This window comes from Loxodonta africana, chromosome 4, assembly GCF_030014295.1.
Source record: "Loxodonta africana isolate mLoxAfr1 chromosome 4, mLoxAfr1.hap2, whole genome shotgun sequence".
NCBI lineage: Eukaryota > Metazoa > Chordata > Mammalia > Proboscidea > Elephantidae > Loxodonta > Loxodonta africana.
The window spans coordinates 77,334,504-77,357,193 of NC_087345.1; the positions used below are offsets into that span (position 1 = coordinate 77,334,504).

General features: G+C 33.9%; 1 protein-coding gene across 37 annotated transcripts in view; it reads right to left on the bottom strand.

The window, feature by feature from the left end:
- Nucleotides 1-1,199: 1,199 nt before the first annotated feature.
- Nucleotides 1,200-22,690, bottom strand: part of SLC16A7 (solute carrier family 16 member 7) — a 220,207-nt gene continuing 198,716 nt past the window's right edge. For all 37 annotated transcript variants that reach the window (XM_023558323.2, XM_023558313.2, XM_023558240.2 and 34 more), the window contains 3 exons: nt 20,408-20,551; nt 16,352-17,170; nt 1,200-12,339 (listed from right to left, as the gene is read on the bottom strand). In XM_023558323.2, the coding sequence (XP_023414091.1) occupies nt 12,068-12,339; nt 16,352-17,170; nt 20,408-20,551 (1,235 nt within the window). In that variant the 3' untranslated portion in view covers nt 1,200-12,067. The remainder of the gene's footprint in view (nt 12,340-16,351; nt 17,171-20,407; nt 20,552-22,690) is intronic.

Sequence of the window (22,690 nt, forward strand, 5' to 3'; positions counted from 1 at the left end):
ATGTAAATCTATGGTACTTAATATTTCTTCAACTGTCTTTGTTGCATATATCTCATTTTTCTCAAGAGATTCTCCAAACTTCACATTGTAAAAAATTTTGTATCTAACGATACGTAGTTAATTGCGCTCAAGACAGGACTGTGTCAAGAAAGTTTGGTAACTGGTGAGATCAGCACAAAGTTAATACCCATTCGCCACCTATTATCATGGCAGAGCCCTGGTGCCACAGTGGTTAAGTACTTGGCTGCTAACCAAAACGTCGTCGGCAGTCAGAATCCACCAGTCGCTCAGCTGGAGAAAGATGTGCCAGTCTGCGTCCGTAAAGATTTACAGCCTTGGAAACCCTATGGTGCAGCTCTACTCTGTTCCATAGGGTTGTTATGAATCAGCATTGACTCAAGGACAAGTTCTTATCATGCCAACAATTTTCATGTTGATTCTCCCAGAGCCATTTCCTTTTGTTATTATTCCAAAAATGTGGTTTTAATCACTAACTTGAAATAAAAACTGTGACAAATCTTCATGGCAAAAATGAGAATGTTGGGCAATGTCCTTGAATTAAAAACAATGATTAGAAGATGAGATCCATTAAAAAGGCAAAAAAAAAAAAAAAAAAAGAGCAGACATCAGGAGTGGGTTGTTATTTTTGGCTATGTCTGACTTCTATTGACATTAGTCAGTTATACACATTAAGACAAAAGAGTGCCCTTAGATGTGGGCTGATGTCAGGAGTTATGTTTGTTGTTTTCATTAGTAACACAGCATTTAACGTGGAACTGACGCCAGGGCACCTAAAACAACAAGCAACAACAACAAAAGCAGTATAGACTGCATTTCAAAAATTTAACACGAACTTTTATTTTGTCCTTTTGATTTTAATTTAATAAGCCACACAGTATTTTATTACATACCATATAAATATATATGCATTTAATTTCTAAGAAACAGCATAATCCTGCATTACAAAATAGTAATAAGAAACAATTAAAATATAGTAATAATAGAGTACAAAGAAACATACTGTGTTAAATGGTATAATTTTATCGGTCCCCTCCCCCCCTCCAAAAAAGAAGACAAAATTTGAGCTGACAGAAGCACTTATGATCAAGGTAAATATTGGAAAATAAGTAGCACCTTTGGTCATTAAGTTGATTATCAAAATTTATTTCCAGGAAGCCTAAATAATTTCTGATTTTCTAAAGATAAACTAGCTTAATATGTACACGGGAATGGGTTAATATGTACCATGAAGTTTAGCTTTTGCATATTTCAGGATTTGCATACAATATTTGAATGACAAAAATGAAATCATCAAAACAGAGCATCAATTTTAAGATAAAGAAAAGCTGTAGGTAGGTGTTTTCTATATCTGACTTGGAAAATTATCTGAAGAATTCCCCTAATATGCACTCAGTCTACATCATAGAATACTATAGTGCTTGTTTAAGAATCTAGATCCGTTAACTCATTTCAATAGCTAAGCAATTATTTTGTACCTGGCATGTTGCAGGGCATTAAAGTTGCTGTTATAACCAAGGTAACAAACACCCTTGTCACAAGGAGCTCACAGTCTAGTAAGAGAGAGATGAATTTCAAAATATATTCAAAACTGTAAGTAAAATATGTACGGCTACAGAGGAATCCAATATTTTGCTTCATATTTGTTAGGTAGTGATACTTAGAAACCGCCAGGAGAGAGATTTTCTAAAACATTGTCGGTATAACACTGTAATGTAATATAAAGGAAAATCAAGCTGTAAGTGATTCAGTGCTTACAAATGAACTAGGAACATACTGAACTGAATACAATTTAAAAATGATCAACATAATATATCCCTGATTTAAATACATTTGCATTATATTTAGTCAAACAACAAATGATGCATTTGTATGAAAATGCCAGTTCTTTCATTTTCAGTTAATTTTTCCACATTTTTTATGCCAAATTGCAGAAATAACAAGTATTCCTCAAGATCAAATCACAATGTTAAGAACATTCACCTGTAAAAAGGCAAAAATAAAAGGATTCCTATTTATGTTTTTAAAATTAACAGGTATTTAGATGAGCTATTTTATATTTTATTAATTTAAAAAATGAGATATATACAGTTATAATTTAGGTCACATAGAAACCCTGACTGGATAATCTTAGGTATCGAGCAAAACTATCCTCCTCCTTTCAACTATGGCGGTAACCTTAACTGACAGACCTTGTGAGAATACGATTATTTGTTCAGTGCTGTCATTGCCATAGCTGTAGAACAAACAAATCAACTATACTTTGGTTTTTTCACTTAAAAATCATAGAAATACAGCCTTAGCTATAATTCACACTTAAAAAAAAAAAAAATTCCACAGTTAAGCCTAAATTCTATCCCTAAAGCATTTTTTGCTAAAGTTAGCCAGAAGTGGCTAACTTGTAAAAAGATGACTTCTATCTTTTTTTTTTTTATCAACCTTATAAGCAACAATTTATTATTTATAACTTTACCCCCCAAAATCTTACTTTTTCAAAAACATTTTCCCCAATTTAATAATGGGACGTGATGAGAAAGAAATATCTGCTGAAGGAATAAAACTAGTGAATAAAATGTTTCAAAAAATTCCTCAAAATGGAAAGTTATTCATTCTAGAAAATACTTAATCAAGACACTGGTTTAAAAGGATTGTTTTTAAATAAAAAGTTCCAAATCAAATATCAGTGATTTTGACAAATATTTGGAAACACTATGCTCTTCCATCTTCACTAGAGGAATTTCTATAGCTGACTCATATCTGATTATGTGCTTTCTCATTTTTATCATTAAGAAAAGCCGTCTGATATTTAGTTGATGCGCTCACTGCAGCAGCTGAGGCTTGGTCTCCGTCAGACTGACAATGCAAACTTAATATACGGATGAAAGTTCAGTGAACCTAACCAGGCACATCACTGCTGCAGACACATTCAGGGCCCTATTCATTAAGATTTTTTACTGTGACACACCAATCTATCAAAATGCTTAATTAAGTTTTTAGAGTAAACATCGTTGGTGAACCAGGCAAATGCTGAGTCCAGATTACTGCTTATACACTTTTATAGGGTAAATTCCTAGTAGCAGTTATTCCTTCCCTACATAAAAGGATCTTTTATGTAGACATGACATTATTTTTTTCCTGGAAGTACATCAAAAGGGAAAGATCTAGAAAGAATATCCATTTAGAAGATGGCACGGAGGTTGATGGTATTTCTAAGATAAAAGAAGCTCTGGCTTTGGTATTGCCAAGACACACTTGTTGTGGAGTTTAGCAGTGTGTAAAAGAGTGAAATTACCATCAAAAAAGCAAGAGATTTTGAGACAGACCTGACTGTAGTAACAATTTTATTAACTTATATTCAGATTCTTAGATCTAGAAATATTGTATGAGTGTTCTCCGCAAGGTTACACTAATGGTGATTTAATAATTAAACATTATTGTGCGTTCTGCGCTCTACTTTTAGGTAACAAATAAATGAAGGCTGCTTCTAAAATAAAATAGGCAAAAAAATAAGCAATGGAATACAGACAAATGAATTCAATAAACACAATATTGGGAAGTATGTTTTTAATGACTTTGATATTGCTATAACAACATATATTGTGCAATATCATTCATTCCATTTGTTAATATCTTCCCTGATTTCCCAGAATTATCTGCTGTGGCAATCAGGTTATTTATGGATCGATTTTATTTTCCAAACTTATTTTATGCTTAGCACAAAGTGCTTAATGTATTGAGGATTCGGGAAATTTTGTTAAGTGAATACTTAACAAAATCATTCCTAGTGACATGAATATTAAAGATTAAAAAGTATACATATCTTGCATATAATTCAGTGTTTCAATGTCTAGACAAGAAAGTGAGCTTCCACTGAGTTCCCGAGAGATCACTCTATTCAGATTTTTGTAGAACCGGATTATATTTCTCAAGAAAAATAATACAGTTATATATACGTATGTTTTGCTATGGCAACAATTTGCACAATTTATCCACTCAGTATATAGTGCACATGTACTTAATATATGAGATTAGGCTAGTGCAATTTTTTCCATGGAAAATAGAAAAACTGAGAAAATTTTACTTTCCTTATTCCATTTAATTAGCAGGTTTTTTTATGAGAAGTAGATCCCACTTTGTATTTCTGGAAATATCTTTGAGTGGGTTATAAGGTGAAAACAGGCAAATATTCTCTAAATTAAGGTTCACAAACATTCTTTAAAAAAAAAAAAAATTTTTTTTTTTTTTTTTTTTTTAGCTAAGTGTAATTCAGTCTGAAGAAATGTATTCATTCTGGATATAAAAAATTTATCAAGTACGGTTAGAACATGTATTTCCAGAAAAATTTATTCATTCTATAAAGTTTGCTGTTAAGAATTAAAAAAAAAAAATTTTTTTTTTTTTTTTAATGGGATGGTTGATAAAGTGCCATGGAGAAAAAAGTGGATTAGGAGTCAAAAGACCTAGGTTCTATTTCCAATCCTGCATTTACTTAAGAGGACGAGTACATGTTTAAGCAAAGCCCTTAACTCTTTTAGTTTTATTCTGTAAAAATGAGGATATCCAACAAACTTAGAAGGTTGGGAGGGTGAAATTAATTATTAAATATTCCTTTTGATATATAAATATAGCACAAAATATAACTAAAAATCCAATTATATTTAATGTTCAGAAATAAATGTCCATGTGAATGATCTCACACTGAAATAAACATTTCAGTTCACACGTCCTTTCTCACAAAATCTAGAAATACTGAGAGTGCAGGTGATAGAAAAATAAAGTTAATTGAATAGCATACCCAAAACTTGTACTTCTTCAGTGAACAAGCTATATAAAATGGATATAACTGAAATAAACTTAGATGCATTAAAAAAAGAAGAAGAAGAATGAAAGGCTTACAGTGAGAAGAATGTTTTAAAATCCCACCCTGAAATTCATGTGAAGTAAGAATCCTATTCTTTTGTTCACCTGAACAGGATACTTTTTTAACCAGCTTACACCTTAATATAATGTTGAGTACCAGTATTTTCACAGAGTTTCTCTAGCTTATTTTGCCATATCTGAGTTTAAAACAAAGAAACAAAAAAGCATTTTTACCACGAGAAGAGAAAAAAAAAACGCTGAAATGGTAATGAATTTATGATCACTGAGAAACTGCCTACAGAAATATTCCTGAATATTACTTACCTTATTAACAATTAAAGATGAAGACTGAAAATACGAAGCTCATCCAAATAGGGTGTCAATAAATGTTTCAAATAAACAAAAACTTTAGAATAAAAATGCCCCTAATTAGATGAAAAAATGCTAAAGAAGTTGAGCCACACATTGTGAAAAACAGAAAAAGGGAAATAATTAAAAAAAAAAATTATAGGAAAAAAAAAAGGAAGAGAGTAAAGCAGCAGGGGATTAGGATAAGAGAAATACTTTGGTCTAAAATATTTCCTTAAGCTCCAAATTTCTTTTTGCAATATTCATTTCCTCTTAAGACAGAGGTTTTAAAATAATCATTCTTGCTATAACAATTCTTTCATGAAAAGCACATAGGTGAAATAAAGTAAAGGAAAACCATAAGACTACAAGAAACCAGATCGTAGGATCATGTAAAGAGCTAAAATCTATAGCATGTACAAAAAATTGATAGCACAGCTATAAAAAATGAAGTGAGTTTGGCAAATTATCCATTTTTTAATGAGTCAATAAAGAGGGGTTATGATTTTTATCATGCAAAAATTGTAATTAGTACTTTTATGTAACTATAACTACAACGACTACAGAAAAATTGGACCTCAGGTTTTAATTGCATTCTTCACCCATGAGATCATTCACATGGATATGTAGAAATCAAAACCTAAAAAAAAAGTGAAGTGAGTAAAATCAATATTTTTAGTTTTTAACTCAGTAGTTTTGATGCCATTTGGTATTGTCAACTGTTATGGTATAAAAACTGATTGGTAGGATGTATCAGTAATTTTACTGCATTGAAAGAGCCAAAGATGGTATGTGATGGTGCTATGATTTGGTTGTAGCTTTGTTTCTCAAAGTTGTAAGGCACTTTAAGAAAATTAGAAACATCCAAGATACTAAGTGCCAAAGACTAGAAGGTTCTTTTCTTTAGATTCTTTAAAATCACTTTCAATTATATATTTATCATGCATAAAGAAGACTCGTATTAACACAAAATATTGTAGAACATGAGCACCTTCCTCATCCAGGAAACCTCAAGCCTACAGACCACACGAGTTCCCTTTTTCCTTTTTTGTGATGATGAGTGGCCATGGTCAAAAGTGTATCCTGTTGGCTCCAGGAATATGGCCATTTCTGTATATCACATATAAGACCAGATGCAGCATGGATGACTTTGTGAAGAATAGTGCAGTGTAAGAGTATAAGGTGAAACAGAGGTAAAGAGAACAATATTCTAAGGACTTCAGTCGAGGGGGAGAGGACAAAAGCAATGGCACTCATTTCCACAGAACAGGTGGAGAGAAACCAGAGGTATAATAGGGATGTTTAGGGAACATGACAAATGAGATAGAATGTAGGGATCGGTTGTATTAAATGATGAAAATAAATACATACCGTGTAGATGAACAAAGCAGTTTCTAGGTGGTGCAAGCAGTTAAGTGCTTGGCTACTAGCCAAAAGGTTGGCATTTCAAACCCACACAGAGGTGATCTCCTTCTGAAAGACCACAGCCATTAAGAACCCTATGGAGTGCACTACTACACTGAAACACATGAGGTTGCCATGAGCAGAATCAACTTAAAGGCAGTTGGTTTATTTTTTTAGATGAACGCAATCATTCGCATCCGTGGTATTTTATTTTGTTGCTCAGGATAATCCTATAAATTAGATGATCACTAAAATTCTAAATATAATGTTTCATAAACCAAAATCAAACCCACTGCCATCGAATCAATCCCAACTCCTAACAACCCTACAGGACGGAGCAGAACTGCCCCATAGGGTTTTCAATAAGTGGCTGGTGGATTCAAACGGCCGACATTTTGGTTAGCAGCCTGAGCTCTTGGCCACTGCGCCACCACAGCTCCAATGTTTCATAGTAAGTTTTTTTTTTTTTAATTTTTGAGTTATAATAAACAGCAACCAATATGGGAAATGTTTATTCATAAAGAAATAACATTTTCCTTTTAAAGTCAAACTCAGGAAAAACATATTATGCCTGAGTCATGTAAATATGTCAGTATTTTTATGTGAAAAAAAAGTCACATTAAAACAATTATGGTTACTACCATTATTTGGGATAATTTGCATTGGATAGAAAAGCAGGCAATTTAAAATTACAAATTCAAGTCATAGCAAATTCACCCTACAATAAACACTAAATACGGCACAAATCACAAATAAACCTATTGGCTTATCACATAGGGTTTAAATTTTTGTACCTGTATTCTATCTACCTTTCCTTCTGTGGGTTCTATTGGGAGGCAGCATGGTTGTGAACACCCTAAGGGTTCTTTTTGATTTTAGACAAACCTGAGTTTTAGCTCTAGTTCTGTCACGTACTGGGGCTTTAGCTTTGGGTAATTTGCTGAAGCTCTTTGTACACCTATTTTTTCTTTTGTTTTACTCATCTGTGTTATCAAGCTAATACTAATCTCTACCCATGGCTTTGGCTTGAGTATTAAAAGGCATTATGTAGACAAAATGCATGACCCATAAATATTATTTCCTTTCTTACTTTGTAATTAAAATTGAGCCTACTGATCATGATTTTTTGTTTTATTAAAAGTCTGCACTATTACACACATGAGGTTTATAAAAGATTTTTCGGATGGAAAATAAGTTTAACTGATCAAGGGTATCTCTACATATTTATATGATTACATAAAAACTTACTACATTTATATTATATGCTTTTGTGGTATTTTTTCTATATTCTCAATTGTCATGTTACACAGCCAGAGAAGGATGAGTATAAGATACTTTAGGTTTTTCAAATGCACACTGGAGTGCATCAAACCTAATTCTTTTTACTTATTTTCTAGTGTCCATGCGAGGCCCATGAACTAAGGTAGTTGGGACATGGTGCTAAAGAAGTGAAATTTACGGGTTATGTAATTCATACTGAGAAAACATCACTTCTTTCAAAGTGAAGTACAGTGGAGCCTGACCTACTGCTCTTAAATGTGTGTTGGTTAGACCGAGAAAAGATCAGGAAAGAGGGTGGGGATCGGTCAGGACATGTCTAGACCCAGTGCCCTAATCATAAATTAGTAAAAGCATATTTAAGGTTAAATGGTGGAAAATATGGTTATCACACATTCTAATGCATGGTTATGAACTTAATGTTTTGATACAAGTGGAAAAATATAAACTACTCAGTGATCATGAATTATTTTCATACACTGGTGCATAATAACCTTTCTTCTGCACAATTACATATTGAGGGGATGCAGTGTACTTGAGATTTTAGTGGCTTATACTAACTTTGGAGCACTGGTGGCACAGTGGTTAAGAGCACGCCTGCCAACCAAAAGGTCAGCAGTTTGTATCAACCAGCAGCTCCTTGGAAACCCTATGGGGCAGTTTTACTCTGTCCTACAGGGTTGCTATGAGTCAAAATCGACTTGACGGCAACAGGTTTTATATTAACTTTGCTTAGTATCTTGAGCTTCTAAAACCTGTCATTCCCTAGGGGAGAAAACATGCTCACCACTAAGCGTTGCAAACACAGAAGCCAACTGTCTTTCCTCCTCCATTTATGTGACTATATTATAGTAAACGTCGCAGGATGGTATCTTTTTCTCAATCTTTGAAAAGTTCTGTCAAAACAACAAGTATTCTAGCAAGTTCAAGGGAGGGAAGAGGGAGAGACAGGGACAGGTAGACAGACAGAGAGAGAGAGAGACCAAACAAATGAAATAACTAATTTTACCCTGAAACAACTCTGTTAGGAGCCCTGGTTGCACAGTGGTTAAGCGCTCACCTGCTAACCAAAAGGTCGGCAGCTCAAACCCACCAACTTCTCCTCAGGAGAAACATGTGGCAATTTCTTTCCAAGATTGTGGCCTTGGAAACCCTATGGGGCAGTTCTACTCTGTCCTACAGGTCACTATGAATTGGAATCGATGGCAATGGGTTTGGGTTTGGGGGAACAATTCTGGAACCTGTTTATAACACTGTTTCAAGTGTGTTCTGAATTAATTTTCAACATCTATGCAACGCAAGGGCATCATTATGTATGCATTCTTGCAACTTTGTGCCAACGGCTGCTAACCAAAAGGTCGTCAGTTAGAATTCACCAGATGCTCCTTGAAAACTCTATGGGGCAGTTCTACTCTGTCCTATAGGGTCACTATGAGTTGGAATCGACTCAATGGCAACAGGTTTGGTTTTTGGTTTTGCATTGCCAGGTGCCACTGTTTACATCTTATCATGTGGTTCAAATGTGCAATTTTACTTCCCTTTCTTTTTGTAACAATTTAATACAGTTGGTATTAGAAATGAAGAGTTAATGAAGACAACCAAAGAGTAACCGAACAAATGTGAAATGGTCTTCACCTGACAAGAAACTCATCAGTAAGTAAATATACCTCCTCCCATGGAGAAGGAAAAGGAAGCCTCCAGGCCACTGAAAGGCACCAAAGAGAATGACTCTACCAGCAGGTGATAAAAAGGCCTACAGCTCAGAATTAAAATCCCTTGATCATTACTTTGCCATTCATTTCCCCCTGAGATCTGATATCTCTATTAATTTAAATGAGTATGTCCAGAGAATTCAAGACAATTTTTTAAATGTTTGAAGTTTGAGAGGTACTACACAATCTATGATACTGCATTTCTTATGTCAAGTCAGACTTGAATAGAAACACACTAATAATATGAAAATAGCTAATTTAAGAATCATATACCTGTCACACATTCCCTGATTTATTTACCTATAATATTGGCACATCTGTTTTACTTAACATTTGAAAACTACAAATACTTATTTACAAAAAAAAAGTTAAATGAAATATGTAATTTTATATAGCCTCCTATATGAGTCATCTGCTTAAACCGTGCATAAATGCTTATGAATTTACAAGTCAAATCCTTAACTGTTGCAAAAGATTGGTATCTGAGTGCATTCTTATAGAAATGAGAATAGCACTTGCCTCTACTGCAAAAAAAAATAGCAAAAGGCGAATTCCCTTTGACATGTTAAGAGTAACATCACTTCAGTAATCAATCACTAAATGTTTTTTATTAATCACAATCTTAATTTAAACTTCAGATTTGTAACTGTAAATATTTCTAACTTTAGCTGTAATGCACAATTTCTTTCTTGTTTAAAAGTACTTTCTCACTGAAAATGATACTTATAGTTTTGTAAGTACATGACTGTGTATTCAAGAGGGATGCAGATTCCCAGATATTTTCACGTAGTTATGAAAATGAGAACAGCTAATTTAAACCAAAACCAAACCCCACAGCCATTGAGTGGATTCCAACTCAGAGCAACCCTATAGCACAGAGTAGAACTGCCCCATACAGTTTCCAAGGCTGTAATCTTTACGGAAGCAGGCTGCCACATCTTTGTCCTGTGGCTGGTGGGTTTGAACCACTGACCTTTCAGTTAGCAGCAGAGTGCTTTAACCACTGCTCCGCCAGGGGTCCTGCAAACTTAACCTGGGCTTCAATAGGGCAAGCTTCTTGCTATCGTTTTACAAACTATACCTACATTTCCAAGTCTTAACAGTCTACATGGCTAAAAGCCTTCTTTAATAGTCCCCTCATTAATTTTTTTTTCATTCAGATACAGGCAGCAAGTCTTATCAGTAGAGGGCAGAATTTTCAAGTGCTGCCATCTCTATAATATGAGGCATTATCAGTGCTTGAGTAAAAGGCCTGTTTGTGGTTTCTGGTTTTTGTGTTTGCACTCTGTGGAGGGCAGGGAGCTGACAGAGCTTCTGGGGATCATTAAAACTTCCTCCCACTGTTAATCAGCTACACTCAGACAGATTACTCCTAACAGTAACCTTCTGATCACCTCTATGTGTGTTGGGAAACATTAGAATTTAGTCTATTTGTATATGTGTAAACCAGGATTCCGGCTTATTCTACCTTGAGGTTTCAGTAGGACAGTGAGTCTAGGTGGAGGTTTGATTAAAAGAAATTCCCAGTTCTTTCTTTCTGGATTACAAACTAAATTTGTTTTAAAATCAATGGACACAGCTCATTCATAGGAGTCATTTAGACTTTTAGCTTGATTTACATTAGATAAGATTTCTGAAATTATTTCAAAGTTCTACTCACTAGCTCCAGGTACTAATGAACCCCCTCAAAGAATATCATGTGTGCGGATTAATGAAGGCTAAAAGTACTCAGAAACAATTGTTTAAAATGGAGGGGGTTTTTTCTTCTTCTTTTCTCTTTCAAATTTATTTTATATGTGCAAACACTTATTTTGAGTAGTCAGTTGCATTTCCTAATTAAGACCACCATCATTTTCACCCAAGTTCTTATCTTTAATATCCACACTGTAACCAGCAGATATAACACATTTCCTTAGTTGCCATGGGCTTTTTTACTTAAAAAAATTCCAAGACAATATTCTTTTTGAACATTTTTGTCCTTTGTTCTGCTGATACTCTGCGTGCATGTACACACAATTTGAGTATATACTTTAATACCAAAAAAAAAAAAAAGAAATGTAGAGAGAATCGCCTTATGGAATTATACTTATTCTCTCTAACTAGCTAACTACTTAAACCAGAGGTTTAAGATTCAGATCTCTCTACATATGACCAAGCCTATCTGTCACTGGAAGACTTTAAAATTAGTACTTTAACCATAATACCCAGAGTCATGTATGGAAGTAAGTTAATTGCATGGATTTCTTATATGCATACTCTCAAAATTTATCTTCCCAAGTAAATAAGTGTTAAATAATAAACACATATAAAATTTGCTATTGAAGAACATCTCATCTCCTCCCTTAACTGTAACTCCTCATTTCAACTAAAAAACCTTTTCATACTTTGAAAAAAAAAAATACTCCTAAGAAAAGTAAAAAACACTGAAATCAGAAATGTAATTCTTGTTAAATATTAGTTTCTCTTTCTGAGGGAGTAGCCTGTGCTCTTGGAATTATGACATCAACATCATGAGAATTAAATTTTTTCAAGGGTTCAGAGTCTTTGGACTCAAGTTTACGTAGTTTCTTCTTCTTTGCTTCTTCCAACTTCTTTTCCTTTTCAAGCAATCTATAGTTTATAGCATTGCCAATGAGCAACCACAGGCTTGAAAAGACCACAATAGCACCACAGGCCATGTACATGTTTTTGTATTCTCCAGTTTCGTCCACCAATTTACCTGAGAGACAAAGAACATAATAATAAAAAATGAAAAAATGTTCAAAAAAAGTCTTTGCCAGATACAATGTGTAACTATCTCTTATTTAGATTAACATTAAATGAGACTTTTAGCAAAGGCAAAGATATTCCAGATTTTGACTTCTATGTATGCATAGAAAGGCATGTGCAGGAATTTGCAGCATTATTTTTTTTCTTTTTATTACTAGTAGACTAAATTTATTAGATATTAGTTCTCCCAGTAAAAATATAATCAAGATATATTAGGTATATATGTGTTTACATTTATATTCATAAAAATATACAGGTGTGAGGTATACTGTTCTACCCGTGGGAATCACTTTACCCTTTCCATGCTCCTTTTTCTCTTCAATAAGAGAGAAAAGTTCCATTCTTTAGGAAGCACCCAGAGGCTCTTCTAAGATCCTGACAGTGACTAATATTTAATAAATACTTTATGCCCAGTACTGGACAAAGCACATTATAAGTAACATCTCATTTAATACTAACAAGAGTATTACAAGGTAGTTAGACCATGGATACATAGCCAGTGACTGGCAGAATATGGATTCAGCCAACATCTGTCTGAATCTCAGATTTTTAACAATTCTGTAAAATGGCTTCATTCAACCTCTTGGTTAAGGGCCATGCTGCTTTTTAGGCTAATCCCAGTTTAAGCTCGTTTGTTTGTTTTACTATATAAGTCGAAATTCTCAAAGTCAAACTAACCAGGAAGAAATTTTTCATTCCATTTGATAAAAGAGACCATACTGTTTATAAAGGCATCTAATTCTTAATGATAATTCTTGACAACAAAAGTTAGTGTACACAGGTCTATATTATCATGTGCATTCCAGGTCATTCCGATACAGACATCTCAAGCCAGTCTGTTTAGTCAGAATTCTGGTAAAATGGCTCACTTGCTACTTGCTAAATTATCTATTTGAACAAAAGTTTCCTGTTTTACATACGTAAATGGTATAATATGCTTATTTGAATAAGTATGACACATACATACACATAACAAAAATTACATAATTTAATTTTCCATTCTAAAAAGAGTCAAATATTTATATTCATATAACGGTCATTACATTTTTAAATAATTAAAAAAAAATTAGGTCCATGGATCCATCAGAGTTAATATCACTTTAGGCTGCAATATCAGCATACTCTCTAAATTTTGGGGAATTTTTTAGCATCATCAAAAACTGAAGTTTCAGCTCTTGTGAGTGGAGTAGTGAAAGTCTGGGCTGCAAAAAGTATAAAAGTAAAAATCACATATTCCCTATCTTTCACTGCTCCAGTAATGAGAGTAGTAGCAGTAGCTGCAACTAACTGTGTAGGAATTAATAGCAACCACATCCATTCATTCCAAAACATTGTGTACCTATTATGTGCCAGGCATTTTCTAGCAATAATCAAATGTTTTAGAGAAGGGACTAAAGGTCAAGGAGTATCAGGGAGCAGAAATAGGATGGAAAAATGAATATATTATGGTTACAGTTTGAGAGCTTCAAAAATGAGGCCCAAATTAATTGCTGCATTGCTACCAGTGTGGCACAGTGGTTAAGAAATCCACTGCTAACCAAAAGGTCAGCATTTTGAATCCATTAGCCACTCCTTAGAAACTCTATGGGAGCAGTTCCACTCTCCTATAGAGTCGTTATGAGTCGGAATCGACGCAACGGCAATGGGTTTGGCTTTATTGTAACTAATGGCACAACTGTTTGGCAATATTAACGTAATAAGCAATCAAAGATACCTTGCTACCAAAAGCAATATAAAAAATATTATTAATGCAGGTTCTCAGAATGGGTAGGATTGGCCATATCAGATTCCCTCATTTTACTCCTTTGAGTCAAATCTCTAAGTCTGTTGAACTAATTTGAATTTTTTCTCCTACCATGAACCAGCTAAAAAACCCGCTGCCATTGAGTCGATTCCGACTCATAGCAACCCTATAGGGTAGAGTGGAACTGCCCCACAGAGTTTCCAAGGAGAGACTGGCGGATTCAAACTGCTGACCTTTTGGTTAGTAGCCGTAGCACTTAACAACCACACCACCAGGGTTTCCCCCACCATGGACAGTGAAATAAAATTTTCTCTGCTGATACAAAAATTTTTGTTGCGAATAAAATAGACTCTAAAACTTATTTGGTTAAAATAATTCTGCATAAACAACAGGCCAATTTTCACTGTCTTACATAACAAAATGAACTGGCTGATAAATATAAGATCTACAGGTTTTCACTCTGATAACTGCTTTTGTTGGCATGGTATAGCCATAATGACAGATGTATAGAAGATAGCCCTGGTGGACAGAAAAAGCAACAACTACATCACCAAGATCTTAAAGCCAGCTTTGATGTATTCCTTACCAAGTGGAAAAGTTAAAGACAAAAGCTCAATGTTGGCATTAAGATTAACAAACATGAATTTTCCCACTTTTGAGATGGTTGCCTGGATATACGGTGATTGCTGGAAAAGGCTGGCCCACAAAAAATATTTTACTATCCATGACATTCGAAGTTCAAAACTAAACAAAGTCTGAACTTCAAAAATGCACTTACACATGAGTCTTTAAATTACAGGTTCAGATAATTTAACTAAACTAAAAGAATTTACTCGTGAAAGTATTCACAATTTTAATTCAAAACAAAACCATCACAAAACCATAAGAAAGTTCACAAGAATGAATTGTCTGTGATGACAATTTTATCTTTTTTTTTAATACCCAATTACATTCCTTCACAAAACTGTTTTCAATTTGTGAGGGTCTTTTTCTTCTTTGGTAAGACCCTAAATATCTACGTAGTCATCTTATTGAGTAATTTAGTAAAGACACGTTTATAGGTATCTTTTGAAAATATTTTAGATCTCAAAATCTAAAGGTAATCTTTGCAATTCATAAGTAGGGAATATAAACCAAAAAAAAAAAAAAAAAAAAACCCAGTGCCATTGAGTCGATTCTGACTCATAGCGACCCTATAGGACAGAGTAGAACTGCCCCATAGCGTTTCCAAGGAGCACCTGGCGGATTTGAACTGCCAACCCTTTGGTTAGCAGCCGTAGAACTTAACTACTATGCCACCAGGGCTTCTAGGGAAATAAGTATCTAATAAAAATAATCTTGAATGCATTGTCTTTCATTCTTGTATATTCTATGCATATATATTTTTTAGATGCATATATATGTATACATATTTATATATAGAGAGAAAAAAACAAACTGGGCAGCACAAATGGTTAAGCGCTGGACTACTAACTGAAAGACTGGGGGTTCAAACGCACCCACAGATGCCTGGGAAGTAAGGCCTGGTGGTCTGCCTCCTAAAGGTCACGGCCTTGAAAACCCTATGGAGTGCAGTTTTTCTCTGCACACTTGAGGCTGTCATGAGTCAAAATTGCCTCTATGGCAACTAACAACAACAACATATATATATAAGATATATATTTATATCAGTAATATTAAAAAAAAATAGTCTGAATGGCAACTAACAACAACGCACACACACACACACACACACTCATATCATTAATATTAGAAAGTATTCCTCAGGCACACGACAAGTTTCACAGTAATAGAATGTTATCAGCACACTAATTACAAACATTTAAGAAGCATCATTTTAGGTTTTTGACTTATTTTAACACAGGTAGAAGAGAAATCTTTCTATCACTGATAGAGGAAAAACAGCAATTTATTCTTAAGACACATTTTAAAAGCACAAAACAACTGATGCAGATAAAAAGTGTAAAAAATACGATGCTAAACATCAGTTTAATTTAAATTCTTCAGATCATAGGTTCAGACTCTGAAGTAAATATAGGTCTAAAGTCAACTAATTATGAAATTAAAAAATAATAAAACCTAAAATTAACAACCCCACAATCATTCAAGCTGTTAGTGTTTATTATTATAAACCTTATTTTTCACTGCAAAGAATATTCTCTGCTAATGAATATTAACTGTATGCTTTTTTGCTTTCCTCGATGAGAAATATTCTTACCAGCAAGAGGAGGGCCAAGAAGAACTGGGCAACATTCCACAACTGTGACAAGTCCCACAGCACTGGAAAACCTTGCAGCGCCAACAAGGTCCATGAGAGTTTCAAAGAGGACAGCACTAACACTCCCAAATCCAAGGCCAAAGAATACAGCATATACCACCAGGCTTGTGTAGTCTTCTGCCAGTGGGCACAGGAGATGACAGATTCCATTGAACATGATTGCAAAACTGAAGAAGTACTGGATTCGGGGTCGGATAAATTTAGAGTTTGCAATTAATCCTACAGAAGGCCTAGCAAACATATCAACAAAAGCCATAACAGACAGCAAAAAAGCTGCAGAATACTCATCAATTCCCTTGTCCTTAGCATATGGAGCCAAGAATATAACAGGGGCAAAAAATCCTAGAAACATGATAACATTTCCAGACAGGTATATAAGAAAGCCCCTATGCTTAAAAAGGGAGAAATCTAAATACTTATTCATTCTTTCCCAAGCTGATTTCTTCTTAGGTCTTTTCTTCAGACCTGATTCATTCACTCTTACGCCAATTTTTGTTTTAGACTTGCTTTTAGTTTGTTTGGGTCCAATGGGTCGCATGAGGCTCCCAGCCACACAGGAGTGCAAAAATATCGCCCCCAAAATCAAGAAGCTTCCTTTCCAGCCATAATTATTAAAAAGAAACTGATTGAAAGGAGCCAATGTACTTAAGAAGACAGGACTTCCAGCCATGGCCAATCCATTCGCCATGGGTCGTTTCTTAAAGAAGTATTTGCCAATTATCGTTAAGGCCGGCTGCAGATTGAAGGCTAAACCTACACCTAAAAAGAACAAAACAAAATAAACACAGACACATTATGCCACCCAAGAAAGACAATCAGGTGTAAGGCTGAAATAAAAATGCAACTGCAGGTAGTAATTTGTGATGATTACAAATAGAATTATACAAAAACAAAAAGTTTCTCATAACTGGACACTTGATATGGCAGTTTAATGTTAAGTTCATTTTAAACCACAGAAATGAAACTAAGAACTTCTACTGATGTTTGAATAAATCATAAGAGAAGTTGAAACTAGGGTAACGTTATTAGCTCTTAATTAAAATCATTTAATTCCACAGATAAATTAATTTCTTTCTCAATATCTATTTACACACACATATAAATAAGAAACAAAGTTTTTTTCTTGTAGGCAAGAATGCATTTAAAAGTTTAAATACTTTATGTTACTTTCAGAGTATAAGGAATGTAACCAGCCTAAAAAGGTCATCATTTTTAACAATCTTACATTTCATCAGAGACATTTCTTTCAACACCATGCAAATAATAAAAAAGAAAAATAAATTCCTGCCCATTAATTTCACGCTTGGCATCCCTCACATTACACATTTCATGTATACAGAGGCACATGGGTGTTAACCAAAAAGTAGAGAATTTTTCTGCTTAAAATATATACTTACTTCAGGGATTAAAGTTAACTGCCGGTATGAGTTAAAAGTTGCCCCTGGGGCATACTTTGGAGGTGTTGAATATCACCTTTGAGAAATGAATTACCTCTTGAAGCTTACAAAGTTACTCTTTGTCAGTAATAATAATATTTTTCTTTGAGAAGTACATACAATTGTTTCATATAAATTATTGTTCTTTCGGTCTTAGCACAGGCATTAATGTATATTATTTTGGGGGCTATGGAGTAAAAATTATTCTGTATTTACTAATTTACACAAATTGAGACAGTATGGCAAGGGGGTTCATTATTTAGGTTCTGGGACACACAGGTCTTGGTACAAATCCTTACTCCAACTCTTTAATACAATCATTTTCTATGAGTAGTAGGGTCTCTAAAAGCTGATGCAAAGGAACCAAGAATATGCTTTGAAGAATAGGACAACATGCTCTCTGATTTTACCTCAGCTATAACCAAAATAAGTTTATTTAGATATAACCTAGAAATACTAAAACCACTTGGATGGCTTTTACGTGGAAGAACCTAAAATAAAATCTATGTACTCTGTTTCAACATTGAAGTGTATTTATCTTACACCATTATTTCCCCCATTCTGGCACCTGGAACTTTTGCTTTCAAACGGTAACCCAAGTTCTCATTAGGAGATAGGTGCCATCTATTTCCTACGCTGGTGTGGTAAAATGACCATGGGATTTGACACTGAACGATCTGAATCTGCCCCAAACCACTGGACAGTCTCAGGCAGAACACTTAAGATTTCTTGAGCTATAATTCCCTCAACAACAACAACAAAAAACTGTTTTGCCAAAATCATGTAAGCGCTATAATTTGTAAGATGTTATATAAATGGCACTGTGATTATTATTATTTGCTAATATTTATTTATAACAACAATATTCTAGGCACTTCGTAAAGTACAATATATTCTTTTTTTTTTTTTTTTAACATAACTTATTCCAGCAATTTTCTAAGGAAGGAACTATCACTTTACCCATTTTAAAGACAAAGAGTTTGAGATATAAGGGGGTTAATCCACCCATGATCACAGAGTTTGTACGTGCTAAGTCAGGTTTAAAAGCTAGATCTTTCTGATTTTAGAAACCAAAGAGTATTGGCTGATTCTGACTTAAGGTAAATCCCTCATAGGTGTATTAGCCTTGTAATAGTCAAGTTTAGAAGCACCAAAATCTTCAAGACACAGAGGAATAAAATTACAATTTAGAGTGGTATGCAAAGGAAAGAATGCCAAAATCCGCTTCTCCTTAATATATCCACTTGTAGGTCCAGTCTGACTGCTACGGTCACACACAGTATTCACTATGCCTGCACAAAGGGCATTATCTCCACTGTGACGATGCTTAGATATAAGGATATTCTCACTTACAACGTCAAAAGGTGTTTTACCATATCAAAAAATGAAGAGAGTTGAGGATAGGTTATAAAGAGAATGATTTTAACATCACTATTATTTTATTACTGTTGGCTGTAATATTTACTTATTTTTTCATTAAATAATACATAAGTGTATAAGATTAACCAAAACCAAGTCCCTTGCCATCGAATCAATTCTGACTCATAGCGACCCTACTGGACAGAGTAGAACTTCCCCATAGGGTTTCCAAGGCAATAAATCTTTACAGAAGTAGACTTCTACATCTTTCTTCAGCAGAGCAGCTGGTGGGTTTGAACCAGTAATCTTTTGGTTAACAGCCAAATGCTTTTAACCACTGCCTCATCATCCTATATTAGATTGATCTAAAATCACTACAAAAAAAGAGAACTATATTTATTTGCCTTTTTATCTGTGTCTCTTTATATTATTGAACTCAAATTTTTCCTGAAACTTTGAATATAGATTTTTAATGGGATCTATTGTCTAGGCTACTAAAAATAGTTCTAAATTGACAGGTCAATTTAAGCCAACAGACATACGTGAGAATATATCTTTATATGACATACATATGTACACAGTGAGAAACAACTGATAATATATTATTTCAAAATATTTGTACTCGTGGCAAATGTGCCTCACAGAGCTTTTAAACAATTAGAATCATTTGACTAAGAGACATAGTCACTGGGCTCTACTGCTAGTCAGAACACAGTGGTACTTTCATTGTTATCTTAAAAAGTGCACCAAGAAAACATCTTTCTGGCACCATTTTTAACATACTATGAGTGGAAAGTTATATATTCTAAATGAAAATAAGTAATGAAAAATATATTTTTTTAAATGAAGGTATTTAGATACCAGAAAGTCTATATCCACAATACCATCACAAATGGCTGAAAAGTGAGGAGTGAAAACTGTAAAAAAAAAAAAAAAAAAAAAAAAAACTTTTATTTTTGACATTTATAGGATAGCACATAATTTGTCTGATAACTTGTTTTTATATCTTGAAATGAGTGATTGGTCATTCAATAGCTAATATTTCAATGAACTAGATTAAAATACTCTAAAGATAGCAACTGGCACAAAAAGAAAATTCAGAGAGAATCAATACAAATTTTCTGTGGTTCTGCTTCTGACTTGGAAAACAACAGAAGTATTAAGAAGAAAATATCTGAAAGCAAAACTTGACTCAACTTACCTCCAATGAATCCCACAGTGAGGTAAAGCTCTACAACATTGGTACTGAAAGAGGCAGAGACCATTCCCAAACAGCACAATAAGCCTCCTGCTATCACCACTGGACGGCTGCCATATTTATTCACCAAAACACTACTTATGGGACCTGAGGTAGGGAGAAGATTCAGAAAAATTCAGTTGCTGGTTTGTTTGTTTATTTTAACAGTTAATTTTGAAAGATTAGAAGGCATATTTTAATGATCAAAGAAAAACATTATTTCACACGGAACATAAAGAGGACTTTTCAATACTTCACAAATAATCAGTTTGACTTGTTACCTTGAACTATATATGTAAAAGCACATGAAATGAAATAATCGGATTTAACATATAGTTTGTTTTGATGCTAATTATTCAAATTTTAATGGAAGTTTTTCAACAAAAGAGTTTAAAATATCTAGAGCATCTTAACAAATACAAGAAAATTTAACAAAAATTTAGGGATTATATACACGGTTTGTGTTAGAATTTCATTTTGGAGAACGTGCATGTGTATGCCATTAATTAGAATTCATTTTTTAATTATATCTTACTGTAATTTTATTTTAATACCATATTTCATTGATTCTATGCCACTGCTAGAGTCAGATACTGAATGTGAAGAAGTTTTAGGAATGCCTTACTAAATATATTTAACGTATATTTTCTGATGTATTTGTAATTCTGACTCATAGCGACCCTACAGGACAGAGTAGAACTGCCCTGTAGAGTTTCCAAGGAGTGCCTGGCGGATTTGAACTGCTGATCCTTTGGTTAGTAGCTGTAGCACTTAACCACTATGCCACCAGGGTTTCAATTTGTAAGTGCATGTATAAAATATTCAGGAGTGGTATAAGATTAAAATAATCTATTTTTAAGTATGAAAAAAGTTCTTTTACTAATTATAAAAGTTCTACATATTAAGAAAGAGTTCTGTCATTTTAATGGGTAGCATTTCTTCTTTCTTTGTGGATTATAAGATAATAGTTGAACTTTACAATTGAAAATAGATTAAATGAAAGCCCGTATCATTTTATGGTACCTGTCTTCAACTCTGGCCTATAGGGTCACTATGAGTTGGAATTGACTAGAAGGCATAGGGTTTGGTGCATTTGGGTCAATGTGTAAATGGCTTGCTTTGTAACTTCCACCTTGAGTCCTACTTCATCTGAAATTAGTGCCACTATTTGAGGAAAAACTATTGTATTAGGTCAGAATTCTCTGTTCAAAATTTGACCTACAAAAATAAAATTATTTTTAGCTAGTTAATGTAGTCAAGAAATGAAACGACATATTGCATTGGGGAAATCTGCTGCAAAAGATCTCTTTCGAGTGTTAAAAAACAAACAAAGATATCACCTTGAGGACTAAGGTTTATCTGCCCCAAACTATGGTATTTTCAATCGCCTCATATGCATGAGAAAGCTGGTCAATGAATAAGGAAGACTGAAGAAGAACTGATGTCTTTGAATTACGGTGTTGGCAAAGAATGCTGAATATATCATGGATTGCCAGGAAAATGAATAAGTCTGTCTTGGAAGAAGTACAGACAGAACATTCCTTAGAAAAAAGCAAGGATGGTGAGACTTCGTCTCATGTACTTTGGACATATCAGGAGGGACCAGTCTTTGGAGAAGGACATCATGCTTAATAAAGTAGAGGGTCAGTGAAAAAGAGGAAGACCTTCAAAGAGATGGATTGACACAGTGGCTGCAACAATGGGCTCAAACATAGCAATGATTGTGAGGATGGCATGGGACTGGGCAATGTTTTGTTTTGTTACATACAGGTTCACTATGAGACAGAACCCACTTGATGGCACCTAACAATGACAACAAATGTAACTTGTAAATTTGCTAAGTGTTGTTGCACTAAGTCTGAGAATTTCTACATGAATAGTACTTAAAATAGATTTACCAATATGGCCATATATTTTCACACAGCTATAATTATTATTTTTATTCCTTAAATACAATTTTCAAATTAAACCTCACTCCCTGAAATACTTAATATTATTCCACAATATCTTTGGAAAGAATATTAGTAATAACAAATAAATTTAGAAAAAAGATAACTCAAAAAAAAAAAAATACAAAATTTTGCACTTAATAGTAGGCAAAATAAAATGAAAATGGGGCACGTGAAAGAAATCTCTGTAAAAGCATCAGAGTTGGGGGAAAAATCAAAGAACAGTGTACAGGATGATGTGAAAAGAATAAAATCCTGTCCTTGTCCGTAAAATGGTAAAACTCACCTGAAGGCAAGA